This window comes from Cricetulus griseus (assembly GCF_003668045.3).
Source record: "Cricetulus griseus strain 17A/GY chromosome 1 unlocalized genomic scaffold, alternate assembly CriGri-PICRH-1.0 chr1_0, whole genome shotgun sequence".
NCBI lineage: Eukaryota > Metazoa > Chordata > Mammalia > Rodentia > Cricetidae > Cricetulus > Cricetulus griseus.
The window spans coordinates 227,780,404-227,799,645 of record NW_023276806.1 but is presented as its reverse complement, the minus strand read 5'-3'; the positions used below and the strand labels follow the sequence as shown (position 1 = coordinate 227,799,645).

General features: G+C 42.1%; 2 protein-coding genes across 2 annotated transcripts in view; one reads left to right on the top strand and one right to left on the bottom strand.

Annotated features, from left to right (window-relative positions):
• Mgam2 (maltase-glucoamylase 2 (putative)) overlaps nt 1–2,358 on the top strand; it is an 86,232-nt gene extending 83,874 nt beyond the window's left edge. The window contains exon 48 of the mRNA XM_035451409.1: nt 35–2,358. Coding sequence (XP_035307300.1) covers nt 35–2,358 — 2,324 coding nt within the window. The remainder of the gene's footprint in view (nt 1–34) is intronic.
• Nucleotides 2,359–7,513: 5,155 nt separating this feature from the next.
• LOC100751176 (DBH-like monooxygenase protein 2) lies at nt 7,514–17,720 on the bottom strand. Its single transcript, XM_027389712.1, has 13 exons — nt 17,433–17,720; nt 16,137–16,283; nt 15,476–15,637; nt 15,149–15,232; nt 14,178–14,345; nt 13,901–14,003; nt 13,562–13,728; nt 12,629–12,720; nt 12,281–12,377; nt 12,085–12,144; nt 10,313–10,443; nt 8,016–8,133; nt 7,514–7,756 (listed from the first exon to the last, which is right to left on the bottom strand). The coding sequence occupies exons 1-13, from the start codon at nt 17,718–17,720 to the stop codon at nt 7,514–7,516; spliced, it is 1,860 nt and encodes a 619-aa protein (XP_027245513.1).
• Between the last annotated feature and the right edge of the window lie 1,522 nt (nt 17,721–19,242).

Below are 19,242 nucleotides of genomic sequence, written 5' to 3'. Positions count from 1 at the left end.
GACGTGATTCCTTTTACAACCATAACTCCTGAAGCAACTACTGTCAACAGTACAACAGGTACCACATTTCCTGACATAACCACACCTTTCCCTACAAGTCCTTCTACTACTAACACTAGTGATGTAACTCCATTCATAACCACAACACCTGAACCAACTACTGTTGACAATACAACAGGTACTATATTTCCTAACATAACTACACCTTTCCCTGAAAGTCCTCCTACTGCTAACACTAGTGATGTGATTCCTTTGACAACCATAACTCCTGAAGCAACTACTGTCAACAGTACAACAGGTACCACATTTCCTGACATAACTACACCTTTCCCTACAAGTCCTTCTACTATTAACACTAGTGATGTAACTCCATTCATAACCACAACACCTGAACCAACTACTGTTGACAATACAACAGGTACTATATTTCCTAACATAACTACACCTTTCCCTGAAAGTCCTCCTACTGCTAATACTAGTGATGTAACTCCATTCATAACCATAACTCCTGAAGCAACTACTGTCAACAGTACAACCGGTACCACATTTCCTGACATAACCACACCTTTCCCTACAAGTCCTCCTACTACTAACACTAGTGATGTGATAACTTTTACAACCATAACTCCTGAAGCAACTACTGTCAACAGTACAACAGGTACCACATTTCCTGACATAACTACACCTTTCCCTACAAGTCCTTCTACTATTAACACTAGTGATGTAACTCCATTCATAACCACAACACCTGAACCAACTACTGTTGACAATACAACAGGTACTATATTTCCTAACATAACTACACCTTTCCCTGAAAGTCCTCCTACTGCTAACACTAGTGATGTGATTCCTTTGACAACCATAACTCCTGAAGCAACTACTGTCAACAGTACAACCGGTACCACATTTCCTGACATAACTACACCTTTCCCTACAAGTCCTTCTACTATTAACACTAGTGATGTAACTCCATTCATAACCACAACACCTGAACCAACTACTGTTGACAATACAACAGGTACTATATTTCCTAACATAACTACACCTTTCCCTGAAAGTCCTCCTACTGCTAACACTAGTGATGTAACTCCATTCATAACCATAACTCCTGAAGCAACTACTGTCAACAGTACAACCGGTACCACATTTCCTGACATAACCACACCTTTCCCTACAAGTCCTCCTACTACTAACACTAGTGATGTGATAACTTTTACAACCATAACTTCTGAAGCAACTACTGTCAACAGTACAACAGGTACCACATTTCCTGACATAGCCACACCTTTCCCTACAAGTCCTTCTACTACTAACTCTAGTGATGTGATTCCTTTTACAACCGTAACGCCTGAACCAACTACTGTTGACAATACAACAGGTACTATATTTCCTGACATAACTACACCTTTCCCTACAAGTCCTCCTACTGCTAACACTAGTGATGTGATTCCTTTGACAACCATAACTCCTGAAGCAACTACTGTCAACAGTACAACAGGTACCACATTTCCTGACATAACCACACCTTTCCCTACACATCCTCCTACTACTAACACTAGTGATGTGATTCCTTTTACAACCACAACTCCTGAAGCAACTGCTGTTGACAATACAAGTAGTTTATTTCCTAACATAACTACACCTTTCTCTACAAATCCTACTACTACTAACACTAGTGATGTGATTTTTTTTACAACTACAGCTCCTCAAACAACTACTGTTGACAGTACAACTAGCTCCACATTTCTCAACATAACTACATCTTTCCCTACAAGTTCTCCTACTGCTAACACTAGTGATGTGATTCCTTTTACAACCATAACTCCTGAAGCAACTACTGTCAACAGTACAACAGGTACCACATTTCCTGACATAGCCACACCTTTCCCTACAAGTCCTTCTACTACTAACTCTAGTGATGTGATTCCTTTTACAACCGTAACGCCTAAACCAACTACTGTTGACAATACAACAGGTACTATATTTCCTGACATAACTACACCTTTCCCTGCAAGTCCTCCTATTACTAACTCTAGTGATATGATTCCTTTCACAACCACAACTCCTGAAGCAACTACTGGTGACAATACAACTGGCCCCACATTTCCTGATATAACTACAAATTTCCCTACCAGTCTTCATACTGATGTCACTAGTGATATCATTCATTTCACAACCACAGCTACTGAAACAAGTACTGTTGACAATGCAACTAGTACTACACTTCCTCCAATAACTGGAACTACACCTTTCCCTCAGAGTCCTCCTGTTGTTAGCACTAGTTCTGTGATTCCTGTCACAATGACAGGTACTGAAACAGGCACTGTAGGGGCTACAAACTCCACCGTAGTGCCATGATCTCATTCAAGGGTCTAGCGCAGTGGTTCTCAACTTTCCTAATTCTGTGACCATTTAATAGAGTTCCTCATATTGTGGTCGCCCTCAGCCATAAAATTATTTTGTTGCTACTCCACAATGTAATTTTTCTGCTGTTATCAATCATAATGTAAATTATCTGATGTGTGACTCCTGTGGAGGTTGAGACCCACAGGTTGAGAGCCATTGGCAGTGCTAGATCACCTCCCAATCCATGATTATTACCTCTGATATCTCTGAAACAAAGCTACAAAAATTTGTGAATAGACTTAGGATCACTTGGCTTCCCAAAATAGTTTTTGTCTTGTCCTAGCAGATGTAGATACTCCACGAACTCCAACAATTGTACATGTATAAATTTATATCCATTCCAAACCTAACTTCTACAAAAGAAGGTTGCATGTTGATCATGCTGTCTGAATGCATACCACAATTATTTCTAATGTTATCTATTATACTATGGCCCTACTGGTTAAATGACACATATGTCCATAGCCTTCACTTGTAATCATAGTACCATGCCATACCACAGCAATTCTGTGAATACTATTGCTGCAGGGTTTTTTTTTTAAATATATAGTCCCACTCCTACTGTTTTCTTGGGTTACATGTTCTAATCCAAATTGGAAAGCCATGGTGATACCCTAGTTACCTCACTGACAGCAATTGCTTACATTGAAGATTTTTTAAATAATGATGTGAAAAGAAGCATTTTATTTTCCTATAGATTTTTCCAAATACTCTATCCTGGCGTTCTCTGGAGTAGCTCACTGTCACACACACTAATACTATTTTTGCTTTCAAGGGGATTCTAGCTATTGGCATAGACATAAATCACAACTCCAACTACTGAAGTCACTAAATTATAGACATAGCAATTTTACTATCAAAGACCTTGTAGTAATAATAATAATAATAAGACTCTGATAAGTGTTAGTGGTACTCTACAGCTTTCATAAGCATAGATTGAGCCTTCCTCATCTCAAATGCTTGGGACTGAAAGTGTTTCAGATTTTATATTTCATGCTTCTGAACTTTTGCATATACAGAGTGATATCTAAACATGAAATTCATTAATGTTCATGTATACTCTAGACACGCATAGCTTGAAGATTATTTCATATAACATTTAAAGTAATTGTATGCATAAAACCAAGTTCATGGTGTGACATTTCCCACTTGTGACAATGCCACTTGTGGCATTATGTTGGTACTCAAAATGTGTTATATTTTTGGGATAGGAATACTCAACCTGTTCTCCTATTCATAGATACCAAACTGCTCTAGAAATTTGAAATCACTCTTATGAGCTAGTTTTAGGCCCTTACTGTTCCCACTAATGACTAACTGCGATGTGCCTACAAACTAAAACTTATGCAGACAGTGGTAAGACTCTAGGTATAGCCCTAGGAGGCAGTCTATCCTGGATTGGAGTTTAGAATCATAGTCACCTATCCTTTTACTTTGTTATTATATTGTCCATTCTGTCCTTCGGTGTGTTAGAGGTTCCTGAATGGTTCTGATCTTTCATATACACTTTACCACTCATTTTTGATCTACTGCTTCTTTAGATCACTCCCTAACCTTGTAAATAGACTCATGGATACTTCCAAATCTAGCAAGCTGAGCACTATTGAAGGCTTGAGCAGTATTCTCGAAGTGTAAATATGAAATCTGTGAGTGCCCCCGACTCTTTGTAAAGTCAATAGCATGCAATTTGTTTTCATAATACCAAGTTGTTATTTGTCCCTTTCACCCTTGTGTCCTACTGCTACATAGTGGCATTTTTCAGAGACTTCAATGTGACATTGCAATAGACAGATATGGAAGCAACTGTGAAGATGCTTTTGCTGTCAAGACATAGAAAAGACTCACAAAATGTAAAACAATACCATTCTTCTTACTCTTTGTTTCTGCCTTTGAAAATATACTTATTTTTCACAAAGATATTATTTATGTTAGCATGTAGTAGATATATTGTTATTTTAACTAATGAAAATAAATATTTATAAAATGTTTTGTGAATGGCTCAATTTAGATTTTGAATGCAGTAAATATTAACAGGTATAACCCACATAAGCAATGTGATATTGTCACTGGTTTTGAATATAAAGAAATACTGAGACCAAAGAGTTTGAAAGCCACTTCCTTAGGTTTACAGAGTATCTTGTTTCTACCCTTGTGTACTGGTCACCAATACCAAAAACAGACCCAGAATCTTTGATTTACTCTACTTGAACATTGATTCCTCTTCTACCTGATAGAATATCATCCTGGCTTTCTGACCTGATATACCAGATATACTATGTTTTGGATTATTCAATGGCATTCCATATGAAGAATATAGATTCATCAATTATGCTTGTTTCTTGAATTTGATCCATGAGTTATAGCTATTTGAACAAAGATGAGGCTTTATGTTTGTGGTTACATGGGTCTAGCCTTATCCTTCCAACTCAAACCAAACTCATAATTATCTCTATAGAATGTCATGGACCCTCTTACTTGTACCTTCACTAAGAGAAGTCCAATGTGCTGCGTTTGTGGCAATAAACTTAGGGGTGGGTTGTGGGACTGAAAGTTTGCTTTTTTGTTTGTGATGTGTATGCATATGTGCGTGTTTTTGTATTTGTAGGAGCACATAAATGTGTAACTTCATTCGTGTGGATGCCAAAGGTCAATATAGAGTGTCCTTCTTAGTCACTTCCCACCTTATTTTTAAGACAAGATCTCTCAATGAAATTGGAGCTCATTAATTAAGAAGACTTGCTGGCCAATGAGATCCAGGGATTTTGCCAGGCCTGGGGTTATAGTTGATGCCCTAAGCCCTCACTTCTGCAAAGAAGTTTCAGGCCCAGGCTACCAGACTGAAAACATCAGAGGGCTGTTGATGGTACATCCTCCATCCCTATAACTAGTACACTGTAACTAAATGTGCCCTACTTACCTCACATTCTCTAAATCACAAGTTAGCATGATTCCTTTCTCTCTTGCTGGGAATGTAGGATCACTCTCCCAGAATCAGAGATGGCCTGACTATGAGCAATAAATGGAGTATTTGTCATAAAGTCCTTCCTCTAAAACCTGTAAGAAGATGTTTGCCTCAATCCCTGCCATGGTGCTCTCTACTTATAGTATCAGTATCTCTTCTAATAATCTCTTTCACAAAAGGATAATCTGCCTCATTGTCCCCTTTGAATCCAAAATCCAACAACTATCAGTTGCTTACATAAAATATACCAGAGAAAAATAGATGTTAAGGGCCACGTGGTTTAAAATTTCCACCCCATGAAAGTTTCCTTATCTTCCAGGACATCAGAATCTGATACAGTGCCTCCTTGAGAGTTTGCCGACTACTACTGTAAGAGACACAGACTTGGAAAACTCTCTTTGATTAAGGTAGCAAGATCTTCACATATCATGAGGCTGGGAAGTGGTTCTGATCAGTTCAAGAACTGAGTTTTTTTGTAGATTTTGAGGGTGAAGCACCTTGAATATTGACATATATTGTGGGAAATTACCAATACAGAGTCAGGTAGAAATATAAGGGTATTTAATAGGGAAAAGCCTTACTTACAGAGCAACCTAGCCAGCTGGCGTGGTAGAGGTCTGTACAGCAAGCAGCAAAGAGAAACCGAAACCGCAAATGCAGTCACTCTACATCACTCTGACCACGCCCTCACAAGCATGGTCAGGCACACCTGTAGCCAGCCCCTAAGAAGGTGTGGCTATAGCTTCCCCTACAGACATATTCCAGCAATGACAGTTATGGTGAGTTCATTACTTCTCATGGCCTCACTACACTTCACCAGTGTGAGAAGAGGAAGCAGGGCTGCAATGTTAGATCACAGCCCCTGGAGCTGTGAAATGGAGTGACTGAAATCATATTCTTGATCACTAGGGGATTAAGACCCTGCCAAACACCTTGGGTCATCCAGTGTAGGAGTGACTTCTCAAAGACATAATGAACAAGGCAACTCATAGATTGGCAAAGTGACTTTAACTCTAATTAAGAATTAATAGACATGGCTTCCAGAAAATCCCAAGTGAGCACCTTCTTTGGACCTTTAGTAACCACTGAAACTCAATTCTTAGTCTACTCCTTCTCCGTGGTGGGTTTTTTGGTTATTGTTGTTGTTTCGTTTTTTTTGTTGTTGTTTTTTTTTATTTTTGTTGTTGTTGTTGTTTATTGATTTTTTGAGGCAGGGTTTCTCTGTAGCTTTGGAGCCTGTCTTAGAATTCACTTTGTACATCAGGCCAGCCTTGAACACACAGAGATCTGCCTGTCTCAATCTCCTGAGTGTTGGGATAAAACACGTGCACCATCACCACCCAGCTCCCATAGAGATCTTGAACAAGTGTTACACTGTCGGGCCAACAACTTACTTTTCTCTACTTGGCTTTCTACTTATCATCAGAGCTCAGTTCAACCCTCCTTTCCAGATAGGTTCTTTACAATGAATGACTTACATGTGATAATATAACCTGGAAGGATAAACAATAAAGAAAAGTTGTATTTGGGACAACCAAAAGCTCCTGAAGTTTTAATCTGGCAATTCAAGAGGCTTCCAAGCTGCTTCTGAGGAACCAAAGACTCAAATGAAAGAGGCTGCCAAAGGAAGCAAGTTGAATTCTATTTAATGTGATACTTCAAAATTTCTCCCTATTACACAGAACTTCCTCCTTTACAAAAAATTGCCCTTTGCTTTCTCTTATACCTATAGCATACTCACATAGCCTCAGAAAGATCTGGACACAAAATGTCATTAGAAAAGAGAAGTAATAGCTTTCTCCAGGACCGTGCACCTGCCAATGGGTTTACAATGCTCTTCCTCTGCAGTTAACCCTCATCCTACTCATGGCTTCAATGTGAGAGAAAACAGGGCACTAGAATTCTGAAAGAATGAATCCATCATCTAATACTCAGACTTGGAGGCAGACGTTCTCAGAAAACATGTGCTTGTATCAATGGTTCTGAAGCTTTAAGAATAACTTGAACAGTGAATCATGGACAAATGCCAAGAGCCTGCAGTGTCATGGTTTGGTTTACTGAAAGTGGTACAGATAGAGGTTGTTTAGAGGGGTCATATTAGGGGGTTGTTTCTGTAGTTCATGATAAGGGCAGGAGGAGACAGAATCATACTCCAGTCTGCAGCATGGGAAGGAGCCATGAGACTGTCCCCTGCAGGAACAAGATAGTAACCAGGGGCACGTGCCTCAGGGTAGCAGTATTGGAACCAGAGAGGACCATTGGCGCAGCCCTGAAGCCTGCAGGGGTCTTGTCCCCAGGTTCCACTTTGCCTCCAGAGGACTCTAAGCACGGCCCTCGAGGAGTTGGGATAATATCAGGAATCCAACCTGTTGTATTTTCTACTTCTTCCTGCAGGAGATGGGACAAAAGAGTAAATTAAAAAAATATTCCTTTTCTTGAAACTTTACTCTATCACCCCCAACATACAAGCTAACTGAGAGGCTCCAACCACCTCTACAATGCTGGGCAGCATTAATCTTGCCTTTCTGCTTCCTCAGGCTCCCTTCCCAGCTCAGGGTTCCTATTATTGTCATTTGCTTCCACCATCTTTGTCTTGCCCAATACCACCCCCCCAACCTTGCAAGGTGGTATCTCCTGTGACACGCACATCAATGGTCTTGATCAACACTGTCTGCTGGGACTCCTTGCAGGCTTTCTCAGCTTTCTTAATGTTCTCTGGAGTCCATTCAACATTATTTAGGACCATCAGGTTCTCCATGGGATTCCTACAGGTGGTAGAGTTAGAGCAGGAACATGGCAGTGATGCTGACTTGTCACTCTGACAAAACAGGTTGACAAGCACTCTTCATTTTTGCTAGCATGAGTTCTACACTGGTGTAAACTACACGGAATGCTGTAGAGCTAAGCTGACATTCTTAATGAGTTTGGTAAGAGCAACATATCAGAGAGAACTTACAACATTGAAAAAGAGATTGTTCTTTAAGGATGTGGGTCTTCATGTGAGTGCCACGGGATCTGAAAGGCTGGTGGGCTGGCTTCAGAGAGCCTGCAGCTGCCCTGAAGTTGTATGTGCATCTGTTAATAAAGATTTCTTCTGGCCCCTTAGAGTCTTATTAGAGTGGGCACTTACTTAAAGGTTGGGACATGAGTGTAAACCAGTTCTCCAGTGCAGTCAGAAAGATAGGGATTTGTCCATAAGGGACCTGGCTTTCTTTTGTAAAATTTTTTATTTTTTTCTATTTTTTCAGCAAATTTTAACCTTTAATTTGAAAAGAGTTAGCAACAAAAAGATACCTATTCTTTTTTTTTTCTTCTTCAAATTCATGGTCTCTTTATTCATTATTTATTATTACATTCACATAAATATATATTGCAGAGAAGAACGAGTGATGAGCAAAGGGGTCCAGACCAGGCTGGTGAAACCCACAGAAACAGCTGACCTGAGCAACGGGGAACTCTTGGTCCCCAGACTGAGAGCTGGGATACCAGCATGGGACTGATCCAGACCCCAGGAACATGGGTTTCAGTGAGGAAACCTCGGAAATCTATGGGACCTCCTGTAGTAGTTCAGTACTTATCCCTAGCATAGGTGTGGACTTTGGGTCCAATCCATATACAGGGGTACTCCCTGAGCAAGACACATGGGGGTGGGCCTAGGCCCTATCTCAGAGGATATGATAGACTCTGATGACACCCTATGGAAGGCCTCACCATCCATGGAGAGCAGAAAGTGCATGTGATAGGTAGGGTTTTAGTTGGGGGAGGTGGTAGGGAAGGAGGGGAGGGAGTGGAAACTGGGATTGACATGTAAAACAATTTTTGTTTCTAATTCAAATAAAAAAGATTAAAAAAGAATAAAAATTCTTTAAATAAAAAATTAGCTGTGAAAACATATATATATATATATATATATATATATATATATTTGCAACATTATTGGACTAAACAAGTTATATTTAGCAATATTTTTCTTTTTTAACTTAAATTAGAAAAAAGCTTGTTTTACATGTCAATCCCAGTTCCCTCTCCCTCCCCTCCTCCCCTGCCCCCCACCAACCCCCTATCCCAACAACCCCTTTCTGCTTCCCAGGGAGGGTGAGGCCTTCCATGGGTATCTTCCAAGTCTGTCATATCATTTGGAGAAGGGCCTAGACCCTCCCCAGTGTGTCTAGGCTGAGAGAGTATCCCTCTATGTGGAGTGGGCTCCCAAAGTACATTTGTACACTAGGGATAAATAAACCAGGCCTCCAAACTGACATCAATGTTCAGGGATCTGGAACAGTCCTGTGCTGGTTTCCCAGCTATCAGTCTGGGGTCCATGAGCTCCCCCTTGTTCAGGTCAGCTGTTTCTGTGGTTTTCACCAGCCTGCTCTTGACCTCTTTGCTCATCAGTCCTCCCTCTCTGCAAATGGATTCCAGGAGTTCAGTTCAGTGTTTAGCTGTGGGTGTCTGCTTCTGTTTCCAACTCTACTGAATGAGTAGGGGGAAGAATAGAGGAGAGCAAGATAAGAGTTACCATAATAGAGGGAGCCATTATAGGTTTAAAGAGAAATCTGGGACTAGGGAAATGTCCAGAGATCTACAAGGATGACACCAACTAACAATCTAAGCAATAGTGGAGAGGCTACCTTAAATGCCCTTCTCCAATAATGAAATTGATGACTACCTTATAAGCCATCCTAGGGACCTGACTTTTAAGGATCAGTTATCATTTACTTCTCTGCCCTTACTGACACAGAAACTTACAAAACTTATGTGTTCAGAGCTTTTGGACCAACACTGAAAGGAGCAAGGGTGAGGATTGCAGTGGGTGGCTAGACCACCCACTGAGGGCTGCTGGCTCTCCAGCCTAGGAGGAATGAATAAGACTCCTTTTGCTCCCTTCCCAGGTAGTTTTAAGTCCCCTTCCCACACTTGTGAGTTTTAGCCTCTAGAATGACTCACTCTGATGCTTCTTCTCCCAGCTCATTAGTCACATAGATAATGTCAGGGTATCCCAGGCAACTGGAGATGTTAATTCTGGGATAGTAGAAGAAGAAGACGAGACACATCTCATTAATGGTGCTGGCACCTCCCTGGAGAAGGTGAGAGAGAGCCAAGGATTCAAAACCATCAGAGAAGGAAAAGGAAAGCAACAAACTGTAAAGGCTGTCACTCTTCCAGAGAGCCCTCTCTCTTCCCAAACAAAGAGTTCAGTGCGCTGTGCCTTCCCACATCTCTTCCTTTCCTTTCATCTGTTTCCAGTCATTGAACAAGTATTGATATTATTTCTAAACAAATCCACCTATCTCCCTTGTTCTCTACATTTCTACTGTTAAACTTCTTCCCCTCCTCACCTGTTTGAGGCCTTCCCTGCTTTTCTCTTAGTGTCAGTCACCCACCTGCCCGTACTGCAATTTCTTTCTCTACAGCGCCAAATCATTTATATACAATATGACATAATAAATATAATACAATACAATATGTATCTTGTACCCTTTATCTGCCTAGTCAATGAACTCCAGTGGCCTCTTACTGTCTTTTGATGATAATGTACTTGATAACAAATTAGTTGATTGCGTATAACAAATCCCAGCCCCTCTATTCTCCTCTGTTATTGATCTGACCCTGCTGTCTGAGAATGGTATGCAGGACAGCATCATCTGTGTGGAAGACCCCTTCCCAGCCTCAAATCCCTCAACCTCAGTCAGTTACTTCAGGTATCTGTCTCCCCTCAATCCTTAACCTCCACCCACACTCATCATTCTTCACACACACTTCCTGCATCTCTTCGTGATGGATGGGTTTCTCATTTCTGCCCTTCTCCAGAACTCCACATTGCCAGGTGCCTAGAGTGGGACCAACTTATTGATATCACATGACCATTACATCATATTATGCTCCCTGAAATATACCTGAACTTTAATACCCATTTTTCCATTTTGATGTCTTCTACCTTGTTTTACAATGCTATGTATGGTTGTGCTTCCTTCTTGAAAAACATGTAATCCTTTCTGAAGCATAGAATTCGTCCCTATATGAAATTGTTGGGGTTTCTAGTAATCATGGTTACAATAGTTAGCTCTAAGTGAGCATATGCTTTCTTTTACTTACTACAAGAGACATGATCCCATTGTTCTATATGTGCTAACCAATTATCATAATGGTATTCTTTGTTTTTTTTTTTCAAGACTGGGTTACTCTGTAGCCTTGGATGCCCTATCCAGGAACTAACTCTATAGACCAGGCTGGCCTCGAACTCATAGAGATCCACCTGCCTCTGTGTCCAAAGTGCTGGGATTAAAGGCATATGGCACCACTGCCCAGCATATCACAACAATCTTATGAGCTAGTATTAGTATTCTTTCTTTATGAATTTAGAATATAGCCTAGATTTTGAATACTTTGTCTACATTATAAAGCTGCTAAATGGTTAGGCTGACATTAAACCCAGGGCAGTAATGACTCCAAGTTCATTAATGGTGTTGGCACTTTCCTGGAGGAGGTGAGAGACAGAGATGCCATCACACATCCTTTCAGGTACTTGGTGGGTCACTGACAGAAAGTGTAGGCAATCCTTCCCAGTCTTGGATGCATGGAAGTGTAAGAATGTGGAAAGTCTCACACAAAAGAGGAGTGCATAAGCTTAAACAGAGTTATTGGATAGTTTAAGCTAGGGTGCAGCTCTCTTGTAGGACCCACAGTCATTGACACCGTTGTGGAGAAAGATAACTTACAAAAGTCATGGAGTCACGATCCAGCGTCTGGTAGTTACATTCTATCAGCAACTCATCCCCCTATTCACAGTGAAACATGAAAGCTGAGAGTAAGTCAAAGAGGAACTGGTATAGTCTTATAATTTTCTGGACTAACCATGAAATATAATCCTGCTCTCCCCCTTGCTCCAGCCATTGCTCCCTCTCAGGTTCCCACCGGTTTGATCACTGCAGGATGAGGTAAGTCTCGTGTCTCTTGCAGATTGAAGTCATAAGAATAATCTTTACATATTATTTGGACTTGGGTTCCATTTCTAGAGGTAGAGGAGAGCAGAAAGACAGAAATGAGAAGATGAAGCAGGCAGGGCCTGACCAATAAAGATGCAGTATGTGGGTTCATTCTGTGAATACAAATAGCCCATGAAATGAACATAAAAGATTCTCCTTCCACAGCCTATTCTGCTCACCTCTAGTTTAGTTCCCCATTCTCAACCAGATACAACACCATGCAGAATCTGTAGCTATTCTCATATACATAAGGGGAACATTTTAGTTGTTCTGTTACCTGTATTGCACAGCTTGCTGGGAGCGGCCAGCTAAGTGGGTGTGGATCAAGTAGCTATACACATATATGTCAGGTACTGGGGCCCCATTCATCTGTAACAAGGAGAAGGCACACCTGATTGGTCAAGAACTCTGACCTCCAGTTTTATTTTTCTTCTCTTGACACTTGATACCATTTTTTCTTGGACTGATTGGAAATGGCTCTCTTAATTTTTTGTCTTTAAATTTTATTGAGTTTATTTTTTGACTGCTTCATGTCTGAAGTCTATTCTGATAACTATATTCCCCACTCTAATGTCTTTGCTAACCTTATTACCCTTACCCACTGTCTTCCCTACAAGCACCCCTCTCATATTCACAATTTTATTATTTTGGATTTTTTTGTGGGGTACTCATTGAGTTTAACCAGGATCACCTGTGCGACCATGAGTTTGGAACTATTTATTGGATATGGCTGGGATCTTCAGTGAATACACAATGACTGACTGTCTTTCTTCCCTGACCCATCAGTAGTCAATAATTTAGCAGGGAAAGGTAGGGTCCACCCCATAAGCCCTGATCCATGACTGACAGTTCATCGAACTCATCTTGAGTTGGCTCTTGCTGGCAGCCACTGCTGCTCTGAATCCATGACTGCATTGGTTCTGCCATGCCCAGAAACAGCATTTCCAGCCCCTTTCCCTGACACTATGCTCTGCCCACCCTTTTCCAGATGTTCCCCCTCACCCTGATATTTCCATTGAGCCGTCCTGTCCTTATTGCCCCTAAAGCCCTGACTCGTTCCTTTCTTGCATAGTTTGTGCTTGTCACTTTTCTGAGCGCCAGGCTTCAACCATTCTTTCAACCTGTGGCTCAGGATTGGGAGTTTAGGGATTAGACCAGAACTCTGCTGGAGAGCAAGGAACCTCAAAAGCGGCACATCTCCCAGCTTCACCTCTTCAAACTTCTCTGTCTTGCATAGCCCATAGGACAGGAAAGCCTCAGCACCCGGGGGTATAAAGTGAATAGGGAAAACTGAGATGCCCAGCTGGAGGACTCCCATGTCATATTTGCGAAGGTGTGAGGTGTAGTACAGCCGCATCCCTGAGGTATCATGTATACCTAGAGTAGAAAGAAATACTCTACTCAGCGGGTGGAAGTGGATCACAGTGTTCGGGAAAGCTGGAACGCACTGTAGCCAAAAGGCTCCAGCATGTGTGCCTCATGTTCCCTGTATCCAGAAGAACCAGTCAACTCCACCAGCTGCCCTCTCTTAAGCCCCTTGGATACTCACCAGGAAGGTTTTGAAAATTGCTGTAGTGAACCTCCAGTCGAATCCACTGAGGGTCCAAGGGGGTTCCAATGGAGATGCCTACATCATCTGGAAACTGGTAACTCTGTGGAAAGAGGAACACAGGAGTGATGGAGAAAGGCTATACACAAGATGCTTGCGGCTCTCCCTGGTTTTCTAACCTTTCTTTCAGAACTTCTATGCCCCCAGGTCTTCCATCAGCCCATTGCCCAACAGCATGCACCCCTTTGTCACAAAATGCCACCATCTCAGGACTCACAAGGCCCCCAACAGCCCAGCCTGCGATGACGTGGGAGCAGAGGGAGAAGGCAGGGTCCGACCCATAGCATTCACCAATGCCTGTGGGAAGCACGCTGGCATTGCCGCATGCGTACACGAGGATGTGATGCACCATTGTCTCATTGCGTTCCACTAGCAAGGGTTCAAACTGGACAGAGAAGAGAGGGTAGACAATAGCCTAGGTTTTCTATCAAATTCTTATTCTCTCCGTTCCTCCTCCGGCCCCCAAAAGCTATGCCATTGTCATTCTTCACTTCTCCGAGTTTCTCCTTCTTATCTGTTTCTCTCCCCCAAACCTATCATCTTCCCTAAACTCTGTTAGACTCTTTTCTCAACCCCCATATCTTTCCATCCATTTCTTGGGAGCCCAGCTCACAGTGGGAATTCACCAGTGGCATACCAAGGGTTCTTACTTTCTTTAGTGACCTCAATCCATTCACAGTTTGCTTATATGTATATATCCACATCGTTTTGAAATCCATTTATTTTAAAATGGCCCCTATACCTTGGAACTTATAAAATTATATTTTTGTACTTGACCTAAATTAAAAACACTCAAGTGCAAATTATATTACCAAGTTTGAGTTCACTCTGGCTTGAATTTCCCTACTTTCTGACTATGCTTGGCCATATCCCTTCCTTACTTTGACCACCCCATGGCTAAAAGACAACAATTCTGGGTCATGATGGAACTTGAAGTTGTTCTTTTCAAACACTTATTAATTACTGTCCTCAGTCAGAATCTCCTCCACTTGAGTAATCTAGTGTTGGCAGACATAGTTTTGGCCCCAGAAAATTATGTGGCTTCCCACCCTACGAAACTCCACCCAGCCCTACCCCACATCTCCTTCCCTGTCATCTCCTCACAGCAACCTTTGGAATCTCTAGACTCCAACATGCCCATCACTTTGCACCAGTGCCTTGGCAGACTTCATCATTTGGTTCACGTACCTTGTAGATGTGATGCTTCTTGCTGACGATAGGGAGCGGGAGGAAGGTGCAGGCGTATGTGGTGTCATCCTCTGGAATGAGGAACTGGGTAAAGGTGCACAAAAGCTGAGTGGAATGGGAGTGAGGATTCCCCCAGAAGCAGAGGAGTAGACAGGCTGGGAGCAGGGTTCATTTTAGGGCTAGATTGGTACCCTCCACAGAGCCAAAGGAACTCATATTAACTTCCTCTAAAGAATGGGTGGGTTTCGAGTGTAAGGTGAGGGACCTGGAATTAGCAGGGAGATGGAAACAGGTGGAGGCAGACTGACCGTGTGGTGGGGGTCTTACATTACTGATTGCCAAGTCATGGATGATGGTGTCTTCAGGGGCATCTTGATCATCATATTGTAGCATTTGTAGCAAGAAGATTGACTTGACAAAAGTACGCTCCGGATTCATCTTGGGTATGTCATCCAGACCATAGGCAGCCAGGACCCTCATGGTGTCACTCTACGGGTATCATGAGCAGTGAGGGCTTGATTCTCAAAAGCACCTTGTGTATGTCTATATCCAGGGCTCTACCTGTGCCACTTATCTACATGGTGGAGTGAGAATAACTTGAGACAAGGTTAGTTTGGCTTTAGTTCCACCTCTGAGTAACTCATTTGTCACGCTTAACCCCTTTCCAGTCTTCCCTTTTGGCTATTTTACACCTGAAGAACAAGAGGATTGAGCCAGACTTGAAATTCAAATACTGATGTTCAAAGGAATTGGTTAGAGTCCTTTAAGAGGGGGATAATAGAAAGGGCATTTAGCCATTGGGTAGGACCATGCCAATTAATGATTGGAGTTTTCAAGAGGTGATGCCATTGGTTAGTACCCATGAAGAGTAAAGGGATAGTTCCATAAATTTATGACTGGCTGCATGAATTGAGATGATTGCGATGACTATACTTTCTTTGGAGAAGCTGGTTGTGGCTATCTATTATTCCCCTTTCCCACATATTACCGTAATGTCTCGGTCATGAGGGTCACATGATCGGAAGGGCCTGGAAAAGCGCATGGTGGTAGAGACAGAATCTTCTGTGAGCTTTAGTAGTTCAGCATCCTGGCTCCCATCCGGTTCTAGAGAGTCTTCATCCAGAAGGTGCTGATCCTGGAGTCCAGTGATCATTAAGAAGCAAGAACCAGAATCCCAAACAATTAGGTTTGGGACAGCTAAAATGCTAAAATGGCAGACACCAGCTACCTCCATTGTACAAATGGGTGTGATTTTTGGAGTGGACAGAGCATGTCTGATGGAGTTTCATCACCTGGCTTTACTATTCTCACTTCAAATATTAGCTTCATAAGTTCTAACAATCCCTCATTGAGGCCTATAGAGGCTAACTTGTTCTCTGAATGATCTGTACCATTCATCCTTTCTCGTGGGGCTCTGACTGCATTTTATTGTACTGTGATAGCACTACCATGTATAAGGGCAGTTAAGAACAGTGATTGTGAGCTTAGAATGTCTGAGTTTTGGGAGACAAATGAGCTATTACTTCATTTGTAAAAGGCAGATTTTAGCAGCAGTTCTCAACCCGTGGGCTGTGGCCCAACTGAGCATTGAATGACCCTTTCATAGGGATTACATATCAGATAATCCTGCATATCAGATATTTACATTAAAATTTCCAATAGTAGCAAATACAGCTATGAAGTAGCAACAAAAATAATTTTATGGTTGGGGGTCACCTCAGCATAAGGAACTGTATTAAAGGTCAGCAGCTTTAGCAAAGTTGAGAACCACTAGATTATAGTAATCTACCTCAGAGAATCTATGGGATTTTAAATGAAGAGAATTTGGAGCAATACTGATATTGCTTCTCTTGCTGCCATTGCTATTATTAGACAATTCCATACTGAGTTCTGCCTGAGTGCGTCTAAAGGATATTGGCTACAGAGTATCTCTAATAGCTTTGAATTTTCTCCACTGACCTGAGTTTACCTCGCTTCTAGCAAGTAAGTGGTAATTAGACTTTTATAGTATTAAACTTCCTCTTTCTTAAAAGTCTTAACAGACAACCGGCCTAAATGACATAAATTACAATGCTAGAGCATCTTTGTAGGGAGAGAGAAACAGTCAATTAGATTTCAGTGTGCTTGGCTGAGTTTGGAGAATGAAATTCTTTTCTGGACACAGCCTTCCTCAACCCAGAGGAGGAACTCATCTTTGGGGTGGAAGCTGGAGACTACAGACATAAAGTCATCCTCCAGCCAATACAAGAACTTATCATCAGAATTCAATCATCCCTAGACTTACCGAAAAGTAGACATTGCCATCAGGAAGGACTCCTCCAACTACTAGGTCACTTCCCACAAAGGTGTAGCGATTTGTAATGCCCAGGCCAACCCAGCCAGTTGTTTGGACTTGGAGCTCAAATGTGATGATTTCAGCCTCATAATCAAAATCCCAGCGCAGAAAAACAGCATGGGAAGGATCTAGGAACCTGGAATAACGGAGGAGAGATGTAGGGCCCAGGCGCTTGCCTTGGGAAAAGACTGCCAGGACTGAAAGTAAAATCAGTCTGCAGAGCAGAACACAGGCCATGGCTCCCAGAGTCCGGAACATCTTTCTTGCAGATGGACATTGAAGATCTCTGGACTTATATACATCTCTACTTGTGCCAGGCACGGTGCCATGGAGGAAGGAAAGGCCAGGCCTCTTCTGATCTGATTATCTACCGTGTACAGAGTGGTGTCACTTACATAACCTGAGTCAGAAGGATCCAGGGAGGACACAGAGTGGGATTGTCTCACCTTAAGTCAGAGACCTAATGCAAAATTATCAAGAGAGTCATTCGGTCTTCCATTCCAGCTCCATGGCAGGTTCATGCCTAGTGAGAACTGTAGAGTCCAGGAGATTCTCAGCCAGCTTCCCCCATTCCTTCACGTCTACTCCACTAATAACCATAGTGAATAATATTCTTCAGGATTACACCCTCCCCTACTCCAGTTTTATGCCCTTTGCCCATCGTGTCCATGTGTAGAATGGGAGAAGCAGAGGGTAAGCATATCCTTTTGGCTTTCTGGGACAGTGAAGGAGGGAAGTCTTTGAGTGGGAGAAAGCTATGCTTTCAGTTTGTTGCAGGGACCTGCACTGCTAATCCTAGGAAGAACATTTAGAGGTGAAAGACTTCTACGTGGACAAGTCTGGGGCAGCTTTGATTTCAGCAATTTATACAGAGGAGCAAGAAGGGAGGGAAAGAAGAGGAAGAAAATGAGAAACGGATATGAATTTGTCTGTAGGACATGTTGTACTTCACCTTTCTGTACCACAAACATGAGTTGCTTTTCAAAGAACTCACAGTGCAGGTACTCTCCCCCCCAGACTTAGCTGAGTGCCTTGGTGTTATAGAAACCACATAAAGGTTAAAGGGAATATTTGAATAATAGAGCAGAGTGAAACTCCAGGTCTTCTTAATTGCATAACAATTCCAGTCCATTTAATTTTTAGATAAGTCAGTGGGAGTATAAAGCGGTAGCAACAGCAGAGTGTGGCCACACACCCTGTCCATGGCGGAGGTGAATGGAGAGACCACAGGGGATCCTTCCTCTTTGTCACACTTTCCATGATTTTCTCAGTAGACTCCTGAGTGTTTTGCTGTGATCCTGTGTCATAGTGGAAGGAGTAATTGTCATTTGCTGATTGCTTCTCAGGGAAGAACAGACATCTGTACTTTATAAGACTTACTGTCTCCTCGTGTCTGACGTAGCTGACTTGGGGAGACAAATCTTTTCATGAGACCCTCATTGCCTGATCTTCACTAGAAAACACAGAAGACATACACCCTTAGGACTCCCCGCAAAATGTGTTGCACCACACATCTACACAGAGAAGTCCAGTCCAAAGAAGGGTGAGAAGATGTTCTCCGAGCTGGATATATCTTTATTATGTGCATGTAAAGTCTCTGAATTGCCTATTGAGCTAAAAACTGCTAAACCTGTTGACTATTGTGTGCACTTGAGTAGCGGCTATGATGTAGTTGGTGATGGTGGTGGAGAAAAGTCCCTAGGAGGTAGCCAGGACTTCCAACACTGGTTCGGCAGAGGCCAGGAGGCACTAGCTAGCC